The 18483-nt window shown below is 38.9% G+C and overlaps 1 protein-coding gene across 7 annotated transcripts in view; it reads left to right on the top strand.

Annotated features, from left to right (window-relative positions):
• The window catches only part of ASCC1 (activating signal cointegrator 1 complex subunit 1), a 104795-nt gene that overhangs the window by 58732 nt on the left and 27580 nt on the right, over positions 1-18483 (top strand). For all 7 annotated transcript variants that reach the window (XR_006345313.1, XR_006345312.1, XM_043925293.1 and 4 more), the window contains exon 8: positions 15331-15455. Coding sequence is in view for 5 of the 7 variants with exons in the window: in XM_043925293.1 (XP_043781228.1) it covers positions 15331-15455 (125 nt within the window). In the remaining 2 variants the exon portion in view is untranslated. The remainder of the gene's footprint in view (positions 1-15330; positions 15456-18483) is intronic.

Genomic DNA, 18483 nt, shown 5'->3' with positions numbered 1-18483 from the left:
TCAATCCAAGAAGAAGATATAACAATTATAAATATATATGCACCCAACATAGGAGCACCGCAATATGTACGGCAAACGCTAACGAGTATGAAAGAGGAAATTAATAGTAACACAATAATAGTGGGAGACTTTAATACCCCACTCACAACTATGGATAGATCAACTAAACAGAAAATTAACAAGGAAACACAAACCTTAAATGACACAATGGACCAGCTAGACCTAATTGATATCTATAGGACATTTCACCCCAAAACAATCAACTTCACCTTTTTCTCAAGTGCACACGGAACCTTCTCCAGAATAGATCACATCCTGGGCCATAAATCTGGTCTTGGAAAATTCAAAAAAATTGAAATCATTCCAGTCATCTTTTCTGACCACAGTGCAGTAAGATTAGATCTCAATTACAGGAAAAAAATGGTTAAAACTTCAAACATATGGAGGCTAAATAACACGCTTCTGAATAACCAACAAATCATAGAAGAAATCAAAAAAGAAATCAAAATATGTATAGAAATGAATGAAAATGAAAACACAACAACCCAAAACCTATGGGACACTGTAAAAGCAGTGCTAAGGGGAAGGTTCATAGCATTACAGGCTTACATCAAGAAACAAGAAAAAAACCAAATAAATAACCTAACTCTACACCTAAAGCAATTAGAGAAGGAAGAAATGAAGAACCCCAGAGTTAGCAGAAGGAAAGAAATCTTAAAAATCAGGGCAGAAATAAATGCAAAAGAAACTAAAGAGACCATAGCAAAAATCAACAAAGCTAAAAGCTGGTTTTTTGAAAAAATAAACAAAATTGACAAACCATTAGCAAGACTCATTAAGAAACAGAGAAAAACCAAATTAACAAAATTAGAAATGAAAATGGAGAGATCACAACAGACAACACTGAAATACAAAGGATCATAAGAGACTACTACCAGCAGCTCTATGCCAATAAAATGGACAACTTGGATGAAAGGGACAAATTCCTAGAAAAGTATAACTTTCCAAAACTGAACCAGGAAGAAATAGAAGATCTTAACAGACCCATCACAAGCAAGGAAATCGAAACTGTCATCAAAAATCTACCAGCAAACAAAAGCCCAGGACCAGATGGCTTCACAGCTGAATTCTACCAAAAATTTAGAGAAGAGCTAACACCTATCTTACTCAAACTCTTCCAGAAAATTGCAGAAGAAGGTAAGCTTCCAAACTCATTCTATGAGGCCACCATCACCCTAATTCCAAAACCAGACAAAGATGCCACAAAAAAAGAAAACTACAGGCCAATATCACTGATGAACATAGATGCAAAAATCCTTAACAAAATTCTAGCAAACAGAATCCAACAACATATTAAAAAAATCATACACCATGACCAAGTGGGCTTTATCCCAGGAATGCAAGGATTCTTTAATATCCGCAAATCAATCAATGTAATACACCACATTAACAAATTGAAAGATAAAAACCATATGATTATCTCAATAGATGCAGAGAAAGCCTTTGACAAAATTCAACACTCATTTATGATTAAAACTCTCCAAAAAGCAGGAATAGAAGGAACATACCTCAACATAATAAAAGCTATATATGACAAACCCACAGCAAGCATCACCCTCAATGGTGAAAAATTGAAGGCATTTCCCCTGAAATCAGGAACAAGACAAGGGTGCCCACTCTCACCACTACTATTCAACATAGTGTTGGAAGTTCTGGCCACAGCAATCAGAGCAGAAAAAGAAGTAAAAGGAATCCAGATAGGAAAAGAAGAAGTGAAACTCTCACTGTTTGCAGATGACATGATCCTCTATATAGAAAACCCTAAAGACTCTACCAGAAAATTACTAGAGCTAATCAATGAATATAGTAAAGTTGCAGGATATAAAATTAACACACAGAAATCCCTTGCATTCCTATATACTAACAATGAAAAAACAGAAAGAGAAATTAAGGAAACAATACCATTCACCATTGCAACAAAAAGAATAAAATACTTAGGAGTATATCTACCTAAAGAAACAAAGGACCTATACATAGAAAACTATAAAACACTGATGAAAGAAATCAAAGAGGACACAAACAGATGGAGAAACATACCGTGTTCATGGATTGGAAGAATCAATATTGTCAAAATGGCTATTCTACCCAAAGCAGTCTATAGATTCAATGCAATCCCTATCAAGCTACCAACGGGATTTTTCACAGAACTAGACCAAAGAATTTCACAATTTGTATGGAAATACAAAAAACCTTGAATAGCCAAAATAATCTTGAGAAAGAAGAATGGAACTGGAGGAATCAACCTGCCTGACTTCAGACTCTACTACAAAGCCACAGTCATCAAGACAGTATGGTACTGGCACAAAGACAGAAATATAGATCAATGGAACAGAATAGAAAGCCCAGAGATAAATCCACGAACCTATGGACACCTTATCTTTGACAAAGGAGGCAAGGATATACAATGGAAAAAAGACAACCTCTTTAACAAGTGGTGCTGGGAAAACTGGTCAACCACTTGTAAAAGAATGAAACTAGAACACTTTCTAACACCATACACAAAAATAAACTCAAAATGGATTAAAGATCTAAATGTAAGACCAGAAACTATAAAACTCCTAGAGGAGAACATAGGCAAAACACTCTCCGACATAAATCACAGCAGGATTCTCTATGACCCACCTCCCAGAATATTGGAAATAAAAGCAAAACTAAACAAATGGGACCTAATGAAACTTAAAAGCTTTTGCACTACAAAGGAAACTATAAGCAAGGTGAAAAGACAGCCCTCAGATTGGGAGAAAATAATAGCAAATGAAGAAACAGACAAAGGATTAATCTCAAAAATATACAAGCAACTCCTGCAGCTCAATTCCAGAAAAATAAATGACCCAATCAAAAAATGGGCCAAAGAACTAAACAGACATTTCTCCAAAGAAGACATACAGATGGCTAACAAACACATGAAAAGATGCTCAACATCACTCATTATCAGAGAAATGCAAATCAAAACCACAATGAGGTACCATTACTCGCCAGTCAGGATGGCTGCTATCCAAAAGTCTACAAGCAATAAATGCTGGAGAGGGTGTGGAGAAAAGGGAACCCTCTTACACTGTTGGTGGGAATGCAAACTAGTACAGCCGCTATGGAAAACAGTGTGGAGATTTCTTAAAAAACTGGAAATAGAACTGCCATATGACCCAGCAATCCCACTTCTGGGCATACACACTGAGGAAACCAGATCTGAAAGAGACACGTGCACCCCAATGTTCATCGCAGCACTGTTTATAATAGCCAGGACATGGAAGCAACCTAGATGCCCATCAGCAGATGAATGGATAAGGAAGCTGTGGTACATATACACCATGGAATATTACTCAGCCATTAAAAAGAATTCATTTGAACCAGTCCTAATGAGATGGATGAAGCTGGAGCCCATTATACAGAGTGAAGTAAGCCAGAAAGATAAAGAACATTACAGCATACTAACACATATATATGGAATTTAGAAAGGTGATAACGATAACCCTATATGCAAAACAGAAAAAGAGACACAGAAATACAGAACAGACTTTTGAACTTTGTGGGAGAATGTGAGGGTGGGATATTTCAAAAGAACAGCATGTATACTATCTATGGTGAAACAGATCACCAGCCCAGGTGGGATGCATGAGACAAGTGCTCCGGCCTGGTGCACTGGGAAGACCCAGAGGAATCGGGTGGAGAGGGAGGTGGGAGGGGGGATCGGGATTGGGAATACATGTAAATCCATGGCTGATTCATATCAATGTATGACAAAACCCACTGGAAAAAAAAAAAATAATAATAATAAAAAAAAATAAAGACAGAAAACATGACAGTTTAGACTGCGGGAGGGCAGGATTAAGGAAAGCCTCTTTGAGGAACTGATACTGAATTGAGGTCTGAAAAGAGTGAGAGTTTGCAGGCAGAGGAGTGGTGGGAAGTTCTAGGCAAAACAAAATGTGGAGCAGAAGCCCTGTGACAGGAAAAACCCCAGCAAATTCCAGGTGTGGATGAAGCATAATGAGGGAGCGGTAGGGTCACATGAGATGTCCATATGAAGAGATTAGAGGGGCTTGGATTAAGGCAGTAACAAAGATAAGAGAAAAAGAGAATAAATGCACACAATAAATAAAAAGAAATCCATATCAAGATAAATCACAATGGAAGTGAAGAACACTGAAGAATGAAGAGTTTAAAAGATGTCATCTATAGAGGATTGACTATTATCAGGCCTGCGGACTTCTCAGTATTAACAATGGAAGCGGGATGTTTTATTAACAATGGAAGTATTAACAATGGAAGACAGCGGGATGTTTTCTAGAGAAAATGGCTGTCAACCTGGAATTATTTGCTCATTTAAAAAATATCTTTAAAAATAAATAAATAAACATCTAAAAAACAAAAGTGAAATAAAAACTTCTTGTGTCTAAGTGCTGTCTTTCCTTATTGCTATCCTTCTTTTTCCTCAAGTAGACTCTAAAATCCTTGGAGGGCAGAGGGTTTGTCGTAATCATTATAGTGTTTCTGTGATTATAAAACAATTTGTAAATACATGTTTACTTTTCCCCCCTCAAAAGTGGAAAGAGCAAGCAAGAGAGAAATAAACTAGTTAGTCTGAATATATAAACATCTTATCAGTGGCTATTTTTTTATAGTAATTTTTTTTCTTTTAGCTTATCAGTAAGTTGTTTTTTTTTTTTAATTAAAATGTTGGTAAAGCAGGCAAGTATTATACTTGCTCAGATATACCTGGTATACTTCATCATACTGAGATCAGTAGTAATCGGTATGTGCATGTAAGTCGTAGAATTATGGTTTGACCCAAATGTGTCTGACTGTAAAGCCTGTGCTCATGGGTTGGAAAAGGGAGATTAAGAATAACTGGAGACAGACCACTCTTTTGAGAAGTTCGGTGAAAAGAAGATAAGAAAAGTGTAGTTAAATTCTACAGCTGTGCAGCCCAGCATCACAGTACCGTCTTCCAGTTTGCCGTCTTCCTTTCATATTATTTTCTCTCAAAAAACTAAAGCCTCCCGGATTGGTAAAATGAAAATTAAATGGCCCCCTTTCCCCTGCTCTGACTTTCCCTGTATTCTTCTGTGATAGATTGTACGCAGAGCAGATACTGCTGAGAGTCACTGTCTGTGCATATTGTTTTATACAAACTGGACCACATTATTCATATTATTCTATAGTTCTTTTCAAGAGACATTACTTAGACATTACTTTTATGTCACTGTGTATAAGTCCTACTACTACACAGCCTTTCCAAGCTTTAACCTATATACAGTAGGACTTACTATTACTTGAAAATCTCCCATCATTTTACATCATTCTTTGAATTAGTTCATATTCTTCAGTCTAGTAGTCAGGATCTTACAGGATGAAACCAACTTAATATTTCAACTTGATCTTCCACTATCTTGCACTTGCCCCAAGCCCTAGCCAGCTTCACTGCTTGTTGATGATCCTTTGTATCTTTCTTAATGTCGTTTCTTATGACTAAAATTTCTGTGTTACTCCTCATCTCTTTCTGTCCTCCTTGCTATCCTTCTTTTTGCTCAAGTAGACTTTAAGATTTTTTGGGGCAGGGAGTGTCTTATTTCAGCATTATATATCCACTAGCTTTTATAATTCATGGCTTATAGTCGATGTTCAGTGAATGTTTGTTTATTTAAGTGATTTACTTATTCAGCTGATTTTCAAAGGTGAAGTGAGTCTGGTTAACTTCCTCTTTTCACCCCATCCTTCTGGTAGCCTTTTCTGGCCTCAGCCTAACAGTACTGTCTTCCACCTTTAAATTATCAAAGCACTTTGTATTGTTTGTGTCATTACCAATGTCCTCTTTATAGTTATTTTAATAGATTGTAAGCACCTTAATGACAGGAACTGTGTTTGCTTAGTTTTTAATTCTTTTAGTGACTGGCATAATGCCTGTATATAGTGAGCACTCAGGAAATGTTAATTGGATAGAACTGAGTTAAATTGGGGGGGAGGTTGGCAAACAAAAGCCTGGAATTTGCACTTCTAGGGAGTCAGTGGTCATTCTGCTGTACAGCTCCAAGCCTCTGGAATGTTTGAGTGCTTATAAGCCTTTAATACTTTGGCCACCTCATGTGAAGAGTTGACTCATTGGAAAAGATCCTGATGCTGGGAGGGATTGGGGGCATGAGGAGAAGGGGACGACAGAGGATGAGATGGCTGGATGACATCACCGACTCGATGGACATGAGTTTGAGTAAACTCTGGGAGTTGGTGCTGCGATTCATGGGGTCGCAAAGAGTTGGACACGACTGAGCAACTGAACTGAACTGAAGCCTTTGAACTAAGAGCTCAGATTCAAGACATTAATAACTGACTTCTGTTTTCAAACACACAGTTCTGTCAAAATGATAAAGCTGCTTAAGAATTTTTCTCATATTTTTCTCATAGCAACCCTATGTTATTTTTAATTCACTTATGAGGATGCAAAGGCATAGAGAAGCTTTGTGACTCTTTCACAATCAACCAAAACCTTTCCTGGTTCAATGAAGTAAGAATTGAAAGACTATACTGTTAGAAATATACTGATATACTGTCAAACGTAGTAGCTGTGATAGCAGCCTGAAATTTAGGGTTTGTTTCTAAGCACCCTTAAGTTCTTTTAATAGATTTCCAAAGATTTGTCATCTGTGAATTCATGCATACATACCTGCAACATCTATTCATCGAGCACTGATGATTTGTCAGTTAGGCATTAACTTGGATGCCAGTTAATCCTTGGGTGCCAGGATAAGGCAGTGAATAAGATAAAGAGCCGGCTTCATGGAGTGCACAGTTAATTGATAGCAGAGCAGCCCTGGCTGCCAGGAGCCTTGGTGTCCCTTTCTCTCTGTCATGACTGAGCACCTCAACCTGTCTGCTTCATTTCCTCTTGTTTAAAATGAGCAGGTTACAGTAGAACATTTGAAAGGACTTTAGTCTCTTCAAAGTTCTGAGTCCGTAAGTTTGGCAGGAGTCTTAATTTTCCAGAAAGACAAAGCTGGAAACTGGATTCTTTCATTTGATCAATTTAATTTCCTTCCTCTAGTATTAACATGCTCGCTGTTTCTCTCCATCTGAGCTCCCTATCCACTTCTTTAACAGACAAGAGGGAACAGGGAGGCATCATTCTGTTGTGATTTGAAATTGAGAGGCATTTTGCAGTGCTTATGTTTAGACCTGTGGCAATATTTTAAAGTTTATGAGGTGTTAGTTAATCAGAAACTTTAGACACGATAATGTAGGTCCTGGCTTGGAGAGCCACATGCACAGTTAATTAAATCAATTAACTGCAAAATCAGATTATGTGCATTGTGAATATATTTTATTTTCCCTTTAGGAATGTAGGAACAAAGTCATTTTCTTGAATCAATCCTCTTTCTCTATCCTTATTAATGTATTATTGGTTAACGCTTTCAGTTAAAATACTAGTTTAAATACTTGAGAAAAATATTTTATATCATGGGGAAATATTCAGGGTATATTAAATAAGCAGGTTACAGAAAACTGTTTTGTCTTTTTAAAATTGATATATGTCTGTAGCAAAAGACTTAAAAATTATCTAACCCCCAAATAAGTGTTTTATCTGTGGATGGTAAGGTTTTTTCCTTTTTCTCCTTTTCTGCACTTTCCATTGTTTTTTATAACAAGTGTATTATTTTTGTAATCAGAAAAAGATTAAGACAACTGTGCCAGGAAGCACAGCATCTGTTTTAACTGGCTTCCATGCCTTTAGTTTTCCCCTTGTGTATCCTGCTTCTTACAGCCTGACCTGGCTTTCCTAGGCCTGTCGAGACTGCAGCAACCCTGCCTTGACACACAGGAGCCTTCACACCCTGCTTCTGCCTGTCTCTATTTCATCACTGCCCTTCTCTCTCCACAGAATTTCTCATGATCCGGGAGCATGGTTTATTCTTTGATATACACTCTTTCAGTTGTTCAGTACAAAAATTCTTTTAGAGTCATTATCTTTAACTCTTGACTGCAATGTATTAGAAAAGCCACCATGCTCCTCACCACCTGCACTGGTGCCACGCCCGCCACCTGGCTTGTGACAGCCTCTGGGCTGCCTTCCTGCCTCCTTGCTTGCCCTCCACTGTCTGTCCTCCATAGGGCCATGAGGGGTTTCCTTTTAAATGCCAGTCAGATTATGCCCTTCTTTTCCTGAAGATTCTCCAAAAGCTCATTACCTCACCTGGAATTAAAGACAAATCCTTACAGAGGCCTAAAAGCCTTATGGAAGCCCCCATGACCTGGTGCTCCCTCCTCGTCACCTCTCCTCACAGCTTCATTTCATACACTGACTTCTTCCTATTCCTCTGTCATGCCGTGCTGCCTTAGATAACTGTATCTGCTGTTCCCTTTCTCTGAAATGCTGTTCCCTTAGGTCTGTGCTCAAGTGTCACTTTATCAGGGAAGCCGTCCCCGATCACCGTGTCTAAAATAGTACACTCACCATCAGACCCTTTCTCCTCTCTCTCTTCCATTTTGTTCTCTTCATGGTGCTTAGCACCACCTGATGTCATGTACGTGTTTGTTTATTGTTTGTCTCCTTCCACCAGAATGTAAGCCACTCAAGGGCAGGGACTTGTTCCAGTCATCTCTGTGTTCCTATCACCTATGACACACCAGCCCTTCCTGTCTCATTTGAGATCTTGTTCTGTCAGTCCACTCTCTTGCTTGAAGTTTCATCTTCCATCTCTGTTGGATAGTTTTCGTGTTGTCAGTAAGCATTTTCAACTCTGTCTCCTCTCTGGAAACAAACGCAAACAACCTGTCCTTGATTCTTTATCTAGTTACCAAGGCAATTAGTTTTTTCTCTTCCTTGTAAGTTTCTTGAGCTTATGTGCCCATATCCCTTCCCTGTCTCACTGGCCTCTCCCTTGGTGCTCTGTAGTAAGGCTTCTATTGCCAGTATGCCAGTGAAACTGCTCTAGCAAATAATGTTATGACTTTAAGAAATAAGTAGGCATCTGTTGCTCCTTTTCCTACTTTACTTTTCTATAGCATTGTACTATACTGAGTGTTCCTCCCTCCCCCCGCCCACCTTTTGTAATTCGCCTTTCAGCCTTTCTGAAGTTTTCCTTTTCTTGTTCCTAATCCTTCTTTTTTTTAAATTTAAATTTTTTTTTTAATTGAAGGATAATTGCTGTACAGAATTTTGTTGTTTTCTGTCAGACCTCAACATGAATCAGCCACAGGTATACATATGTCCCCTCTCTTTTGAACGTCCCTCCCATCTCCCTCCTATACCACCCATCTAGGATGATACAGAGCCTCTGTTTGAATTTCCTGAGCCATACAGCAAATTCCCGTTGGCTATCTGTTTTCCATATGGTCATGTAAGTTTCTGTGTTACTCTTTCCATACATCTCACCCTCTCCTCCCCTCTCCCCATGTCCGCAAGTCTGTTCTGCATGTCTGTTTCTCCATTGCTGCCCTGCAAATAAATTCTTCTGTACCATTTTTCTAGATTTCGTATATATGCATTAGAATACAGTATTGATTGTTCTCTTTCTGACTCACCTTAGTCTGTATAATAGGCTCTAGGTTCATCTACCTCATTAGAACTGACTCAAATGTGTTCCTATTTATGACTGGGTAATATTCCATTGTATATATGTACCACAACTTCTTTATCCATTCATCTGTCAATGGACATCTAGGTTGCTTGCATGTTCTAGCTATTGTAAATAGTGCTTCACTGAACAATGGGATACATGTGTCTTTTTCAGTTTTGGTTTCTTCAGGGTATATGCCTAGGAGTGGGATTGCCGGGTGATGTGGTGGCTTTATTCCTAGTTTTCTAAGGAATCTCCATATCGTCTTCCATAGTGGCTGTATCAATTTATATTCCCACCAACAGTGCAAGAGTGTTCCCTTTTCTCCATACCCTCTCCAGCATTTATTGTTTGTAGACTTTTTGATGATGGCCATTCAGACTGGCCTGAGGTGATATCTCATTGTAGTTTTGATTTGCATTTCTTTAATGATGAGCAGTGTTGAGCATCTTCTCATGCGTTTGTTAACCATCAGCATGTCTTCTTTGAAGAAATGTCTGTTTAGGTCTTTTTCCCACTTTTTGATTGGATTGTTTTTCTTGCATTGAGTTTATGAGCTGCTTGTATATTTTGGAAGTTAATCCTTTGTCAGTTGTTTCATTTGCTATTATTTTCTCCCATTCTGAGGGTTGTCTTTTCACCTTGCTTATAGTTTCCTTTGCTGTGCAAAAGCTTTTAAGTTTAATCAGGTCCCACTTGTTTACTTTTGTTTTTATTTCCATTCCTCTAGAAAGTGGGTCATAGAGGATCTTGCTTTGATTTATGTCATCGAGTGTTCTATGTTTTTCTCTAAGAGTTTTATAGTTTCTGGTCTTACATTTAGGTCTTTAATCCATTTTGTGTTTATCTTTGTGTATGGTGTTAGGAAGTGTTCTAATTTCATTCTTTTGCATGTTTCTGTCCCGTTTTCCCAGCACCATTTATTGAAGAGGCTGTCTTTGCCCCATTGTATATTCTTGCCTCCTTTGTCAAAAATAAGATACCCATAGGTGCATGGGTTTATTTCTGGACTTTCTATCTTGTTCCATTGGTCTATATTTCTGTTTTTGTGCCAGTACCATACTGTCTTGATGACTGTAGCTTTGTAGTATAATCTGAAGTCAGGAAGGTTGATTCCTCCAGCTCCATTCTTTCTCAAGACTGCTTTGGCTATTCGGGATCTTTTGTGTTTCCATATGAATTGTGAAGTTTTTCGTTCTAGTTCTCTGAAAAATGCCATTGGTAATTTGCTAGGGATCACATTGAATCTGTAGATTGCGTTTGGTAGTATAGTCATTTTCACAATATTGATTCTTCCTACCCAGGAACATGGAATATCTCGCCATCTGTTTATGTCATCTTTGATTTCTTTCATCAGTGTTTATAATTTTTTGTGTACAGTTCTTTTTGTCTCCTGAGGTAAGTTTGTTCCTAGATATTTAATTCTTTTTGTTGCAAAGGTGAATGGGATTGATTCCTTAATTTCTCTTTCTGGTTTCTCACTGTTAGTATATAGAAATGCAAGTGATTTTTGTGTATTGATTTTATATCCTGCAACTTTGCTAAATTCACTTATTAGTAATTTTCTGATCATCCTTATTGATTGTCCTTGCTGGTTCCTTTTGGCCCCTTACATAGGAGTGTCCCATAAGGTCTCTGTTCTTAGCTCTCTTCTTGTTCTGACTCCTCCTCACCCTGTGGTTGCATCTTTCCCACACTTTTAACTACTGTTTTTGCACTGATCTCCCAAGTCTGTCTTTGGCCCAGCTTTTTCTCTTGAGCCTCAGGCTCTGTTATTTCCATCTCTCTCCTGGACATGTCCCACTAGATACCCAGTGCCACACATGCAGAAGTATACACACTGTTAACCCTCTCCACCACTTCCCACCTTGGTCAGTGACCCACCTGGTCATTTATTTAAGGTGTGCTCTTGGGAGTGGCTCTCAGCTGCTTCCTCTCCAATAACACTGTCGTGTCTGCGGGTCCCAGCTTCTCTCTCACAAGCTCTTTTGAGTATTGATACATAACCTTGTCTCTGTTCTCCCTGTTCCTGCCATAGTTTAGATGTTCGTTCCTTTCTCCTTTATAGTGTGGTCCTCTGAAGCCAGACTGCATGGGTTCTCATTTTGGATATATCCCTTATTACTTAAGTGACTTTGGTCAAATTTTATAACTTCTCTGTGCCTCAGTTTCCTCATTGGTAAGATAGAGATAAAATGATTTAAGTGCTTAGAATATATGCTTAGATAAAATGATATAAAGTGCTTAGAATAGTGCCTAACACATCATGTTTATTATTGTTTCTATTATTAATACCACCTAGCTGACCTCAGTACTGCTGGTCCCTTCCCTTCTGAAGCATTTTCCAGTCTTCCACAGTGTGAGATTCATGAATGGACATCTGACAACATCATTCCCTTTTAAAAAATTTCCATAGCTTCCCATTCTCTGACCACTTGCATACATCCAGTTCATCTCCACTGTCCTCTTTCTCTCACTTGTTACAGTTATATTAAGTAATTGGTAGTTTTCAAGGTAAGCTATGGTTTTGCATGCCTTTGTATCTTTGCACGCTATTTCTCCTGCTTGATGTGTCCTTCCTTCCCTGGTTTCATTTGCAAATCTTTAATGATCCTTCAAGACCATACTTATTTTATTTTTTAACATTCAGTTCTCAGTTTTTAATCAGTCAAATGCATGAGTTAACCAATCATAGCAAGTAGTTACAAAATGTGTAGCACAGTGGTGCTCTGGCAGATAAAGACAGATATGCTGTTGAGGAGCAGACAGTCCAGTGGGGGAACAAGACAGACAAACGTGAAACATTAAGGGACTATCCTTGGGAAGGTTAAGTAGAGCCTACTTAGTGGGGTAGGATTTCAGAGAAGAGCAAACTGTTTGCTCATGGATACTGAGGGGTGGTTGTGTTAGGTACTTAGAAAGACTTCGTGGAAAAGTGGGATTTTAATTGGGCTTGGAAGGATAATAAAATCTGTATAGATGGAGGGAAGGGGAAGTGGGCGTGTGGGGCCCAGGTAACAGAAGGCACAGAGGCGGCAGTTGGCAAGCTGCTCAGTGGAGGAAGCCTGGTAGGAAAGTGTGCATGTTGAGGAGCATGAGGATGTGCGGCCACCCCAGCAAATGCTGTGGCAGGCGGCAGGCAGTCGCGGGGTCTTCAGAGCAGGAAGTATCCTTGGGTTCTGGTATGTCCTATGCCAAACTGTACTGAGGCAAAAGGAAAACTCAGTAATACTGATCTTGCCTTCATTCAGAAATGTGGTATTTTGTTCATCATGAGTTTTTTTGCATTAATTTTGAGTTTTAAAAATATTGTATTAAAACCTTGTTTATCTCTTTTGTAAAAAACAAAAATTAGTTCTTGGGACTACTGCATTTTTTGGCACATCCTTAATTTTATACCGCAGGCAAGTGTCTCACTCACCTCACCCTCGTCCCAGCCCTGCGTTGTGTTTCTGGAGGTCAGTGGTGAGGGTATGGATATTATTTATTTTATTAATTATAGCTTGTTGTTGTTGTTCAGTTGCTCAGTCATATCTGACTCTTTGCGACCCCATGGACTGCAGCACGCCAGGCTCCCCTTTCCTTCACCATCTCCCGGAGCTTGCTCAAACCCATGTCTGTTGAGTCGGTAATGCCATTCAACTGTCTCATCCTCTAACATCCCCTTCTCCTCCTGCCTTCAGTCTTTCCCAGCAGCAGGGTCTTTTCTAATGAGTCAGTTCTTTGTATCAGGTGGCTTACTCATGTTCAAATATTTTTGGTTAGTAGACAGAATTTAATAAAAACGATTAAGATAAAGAAATTAGAATTATAAAAATATTAATTTGGAACTTTGGAGCTTGAAAAACATGAAAGGGAAAAGAATCCTTTGTGCTTCTGAGTTAATCTCTACGGCAGGGTAACCCCCTCATGTTTCAGCATAAGTGCAAGCAGAAAATGGTTGTTTTGCCCACATTCTATAACTGAGGGATAGGGGTACCAGAGGCTGCTGAACTTGTGGATATAGGCATTGAGCAACTCAGCTGCTGCAACCAGAGATTCTGCCCCATGGCCTCAGGAAAACTTCCACAAATGGGCCATGCAAGGTGAGCTTGACTCATATCTCACATAAAACAGACCCATCCAGCCTGCTCAAAGAGCAGCCACTCACTGGGCCGCAGTGTTTTACCACAGGCCATGGGCATCCCAGGTGGCACAGTGGTAAAGAATCCACCTGCCAATGCAGGAGACATAAGAGACTCAGGTTCAATCTTTGGGTCAGGAAGATCCCCTAGAGTAGGAAATGGCAACCCACTCCAGTATTCTTGCATGGGAAATCCCGTGGACAGAGCGGAACCTGGTGGCCTACAGTTGGTGGAGTTGCAAAGAATTGGACACGAGTGAGCACACACACGTGGCCCAAGAAGCAGTGGAAGATTCACAAACCCTCCAGATGTCTCAGGGCTACTTGCATCTGGGAAAAGAGGTGGTGTGTGATACAAAGAGTATTACTAGTATGTATACCTAAAATGTAAAAGCTAAAAAATGTGGAATCTGTTGTTTATTAGTACACTGGTGATGATGGAAAGATTTTGAGCCAGGAAAGTTAAGAGTGCAGTACAAATCTCAAAAAAAACAAAAAACACCAAGGGAGAAGTTGAAAGGAACACGGTGCTCTCTGTGCTCATGACCAGGTGTGCTGTACTGTCATTTGATACAGACCTCCCCGTCAACTCCTGTGTTCAGAGAGAACTCCACCAGGCTCAGGGTGGACGTTCGGGCACAACATGTAAAAGCCACAGGCTGAACTTCACCATCAGATAAGTGGGTGGTCACATAAGATGGCTGTTTTCTGAATACTCCAACCAAGATCTGCTCCACCACACCGTTGCTGAAATAATGACCCCTTCTCAGTGGCACAACTGGCAAAATTCTTCAGAATTGAAGGGGAGATAAAGAGTTTTTCAGACAAAAAGTGAAGGAGTTTATCACCACTAGACCAGCCTTACAAGAAGTGTTAAAGGGTGTTCTTTAAGCTGTTGATCAGAACACCTGAACAAAGGGAAAAATTCTTGTGCAAGAGTCGTTTCTGTTGGAGGTATTGGAATGAACAGCCATCATCAAGACAGAACTTATCCACTACAGAACCCTAGTGCTTAGAGCCAGCTGGAGTCCCTTTGGAGCATCAGTTATGGTGCCTGTGGATTTTCTTGTAGTTGTCTTCATTGGTACCACACTTCTGCCTCTTTGATTTAGTGGCCAGGGCTGCCAGGATCTTCACGGTGCATGCTCCTTCCCAGTGAGCAAATGTCTTATTCGAGTTGTGGCAGACCTCATTTGATCCTGGCAGAAACACATCAGTCATGGTAGCTTTTGGTTCTGTGACTGGATTGACCACTAAAGCACTTTCTTTCAGGCAGCTCTCTGTTGAACCTGGCTGCTTGCACCAGATTTCCAAGATGATAAACTTCCATGTTCCTTCAAGACCATGCTTAAGCCTGCTGTGAAAACCTGGCCCCTCCAAATACAGTTGGACACTCCCTTAACACTCACCATGATGTTCTGCAGTTGTTTCCAGGTCTGTTACCCACACAAAGCTGTGCGTTTCATGATGGTGGGGACTGCAGCCTCTTCTTTGAGGGCCTTGTGCAGTAATCGGCTCAGAGCCAGATGCTCTGTAAATGTTGAATTTGTCAGGGTTCAGGAGTTTACTAAGGTTTCTGTGCTTCTTCAATTTCCCCAGGCTGCAGGAATTGGTTGATCGAGTACTGGAACGTTTTCAGGCATCTGGACTAATAGTGAAAGAGTGGAATAGTGTGAAACTCCATGCTACAGTCATGAATACTCTGTTCAGGAAAGACCCCAATGGTAAGTGCTCCGTAGAACCACAGTACAGTTTGTGACCGGCAAGGTCTAATGATAACCCTGGGGTTTGAAGAGAATGGGCTATCAAAGGATCTCTAACATATCTTCCTTTTTATATCCATTATCTTGTTTTGATGAGTACAGTGGAAGTGGGCAAGGACATATCGTGCATGGGGCTATATAGCTTCTCAAATCTTATACTCTTCTTGCACATAGGGTTGCTAGATGTAGCAAGTAAAAATGCAGGATTCCTAGGTAAATTTTAGGTGGACAGCAAATAATTGTTTTAGTGTAAGTATGTCCTAAGAAATGCATGGGAGCTTTTTTTTTTTTTTTTTCCCCAGAAACAAGAGAAGATTAACTAATAAAAGTAAGTGTTAGAAAAAAATAAATAAATAAATAAAAATTAAAAAAAAAAAAAAAAAAGTAAGTGTTAGAGCCGTGATTCTCAACTAGGGGCAGTTTTGTCCTCCCAAAGGACATTTGGATTCTCTGGAGATGCTTTGGTTGTCACAGTTAGGGAGATGGGAGCGGGCTGCTACTGGCATCTGATGCATAGAGGTCAGGGGTGCTGCTTACCCCTCTGCAATGCATGGGACAAGCCCCTCATAATGAAGAATTTTTCAGCCCTGAATGTCAGTAGCACCAAGGTTGAGAAACTTTGTGTTAATGTTTTTTTTCCCCTCCTGAATCTAAAAGCCTTCATATAAAAATGCCTTGTTTTAACCCTTTATTTGGGATAATAATCTGCATTTTAAAAAGGATTATTTTTCTTCCCATCCCCACCTGCCAAGTGAAAGCTGTCTAGCACATTGAGCATCTATTTGAACAGGATCTACAAATTCCAGTTATGTGCAGCTTCTTCTTTAAAGGCTGTTGTTCAAAATACACCACCACCAAAACCCCATATTTAGGTTTTATTACCTTTGTTAGGACTGACCTTGGTTTTAGAAAGTCTTCATTGGAAGAGGACTTCTTTAGGACTCCCCATTTAGAACCCATGAACTATTTAAGATTTATAGTTTAGGACAGTTTTTGTGTCCCTTTTTGCCAAAGTACATCTTTTAATTTCTCTCAGATACATACCAGGAATCTCAACTGTAAGCTGGTTTGGTTTGATTAGAGCCATTGTAGGACTAAGAGATACGTAGCTATACCATTCTTAGTTCTAGTGTTACTGTTTTTTTGATGCTAGATTGTATTTTAAGGCTTTTTAAAATAAATTGTGTCTAAGTCTTTTCAGAGCTCTTACAACTATTTCATGACCTAACCTCTTAACATAAAATAGTTGAATTATACAGGAATCTGTTTCTTTTAAATTGTGTGGATCCAGATGTATATTCAGTTGGCACCAGAACTTCATATAGGAAAATATTCTGTGTTGACAGTCTTAGTTATCCTTTCCTACTGACAGATATTTTAAATGTAACAGCTTTATTGAGATATAATTCATATAGTATATAATTCATCCATGTGAAGTATATAATTCAGTAATTTTTAGTATAGTGAGTTATGCAGCCTTTACCACAGTACATTTTAGAACATTTTCATCACCCCAGAAAGAAACTCTCTAGTTACTGGCAGTGACTCCCCATTTTCCCCTTCCTGTCCAGTCCTCAGCACCACCGGTCTCCTTTCTGTTCAGTGAATTTGCCTTTTCTGCATATTTCACATAAATATTGATAGAATCATGCAATATGTGATCTTCTGTGACTGGCTTCTTTCACTTAGCATAATGTTTATAAGGTTCATCCATGATACAGTGTCATTCCTTTTTATTACCAAATAATAACCCATTGTATGGACATACCACATTTTATTTATCCATTCAGCAGTTGATGGACATTTGTGTTGTTTCCTCTTTTGGGCTATTATGAATAATGCTGCTGTAAACATTTATGTGTGTATTTTTATGTTTTCATTTCTATTAAGTAAATACTTAAGAGTGAAATTGCAGAGTCATGATTAACACAAAGTTGTAACTTTTTGAGTAACTGCCAGACTATTTTCCACAGTGGCTGCACCATTTTACATTTCCATAAGCAGTACAGTAGCCCTCCCTTTATCTGCAGGAGATGCGTTCTAAGGTCCCCAGTGAATACCTGAAACCATACACCAGACATCCTATATTTTTCCTATGCATGAATACCTATGATAAAGTTTAATTCATAAATTAGGTGCAGTAAGAGATTAACTAATAGTAAAATAGAAGAATTAAACAATATGCTATAATAAAAATTATGTGAATGTTATCTGTCTCTCTCAGAATTTCTTATTGTACAAATGTAATGCCTTTTTCAATTTCACTAAGCACTTACATGCACCGTGATCATAACTTTTGCAGTTTGAGGTGTGACAGCAAAACTAGTTACGAATTTCTTTCTCCTTCATCCCAGTTTCATTGATAGATTTGTTCTTACTATAGATCTTAGCAAACTCTAGCTAAGATTTTTTTCTTTCCTTATTAAGTCACGAACTTCCACCTTTTCACTTAAAGAAAGCACTTTATGGCATCTCTTTGGCATATCCAAATTGCTAGCATCACTATTCTTGCTTTTTGAGGCCATGATTAAATAAAGTAAGGGTGACTTGAACACAAGCAGTGCAATGCCTTGGCAGTCATTATGATAACTGAGAGAAAGGGATATGTTGGACAAAGGGATGATACTTCTTGGGTGGGATGTATCACACTGCTCAGAATGGTACATGATTAAAAACTTAGAAATTATTTATTTCTGGAATTTTCCATTTAATGTTTTCTGACCTTAGTTGACCATGGATAACTGAAAAGGTGGAAAGAAGAACCACAAATAAGGAGGGATGGCAGTACATGAGGGCTTCAATTTCTCTACATCTTTACCTGCACTTATTTTCTGTCTTTTTTGTTACTTCCATCATCTTGATTGTGAAGTGGTATCTCATGGTGGTTTTGATCTATGTTCCCCTCATGGCTAATGCTATTTACTTATAAATTTTGAAGCTGTTAGTAAACATTTCAATCTCCAGATTTCATTACTGCTTTTTTAAATTG

Source organism: Cervus elaphus, chromosome 15, assembly GCF_910594005.1.
Source record: "Cervus elaphus chromosome 15, mCerEla1.1, whole genome shotgun sequence".
NCBI classification, from domain to species: domain Eukaryota; kingdom Metazoa; phylum Chordata; class Mammalia; order Artiodactyla; family Cervidae; genus Cervus; species Cervus elaphus.
This window is presented reverse-complemented; position numbering and strand designations above follow the sequence as displayed.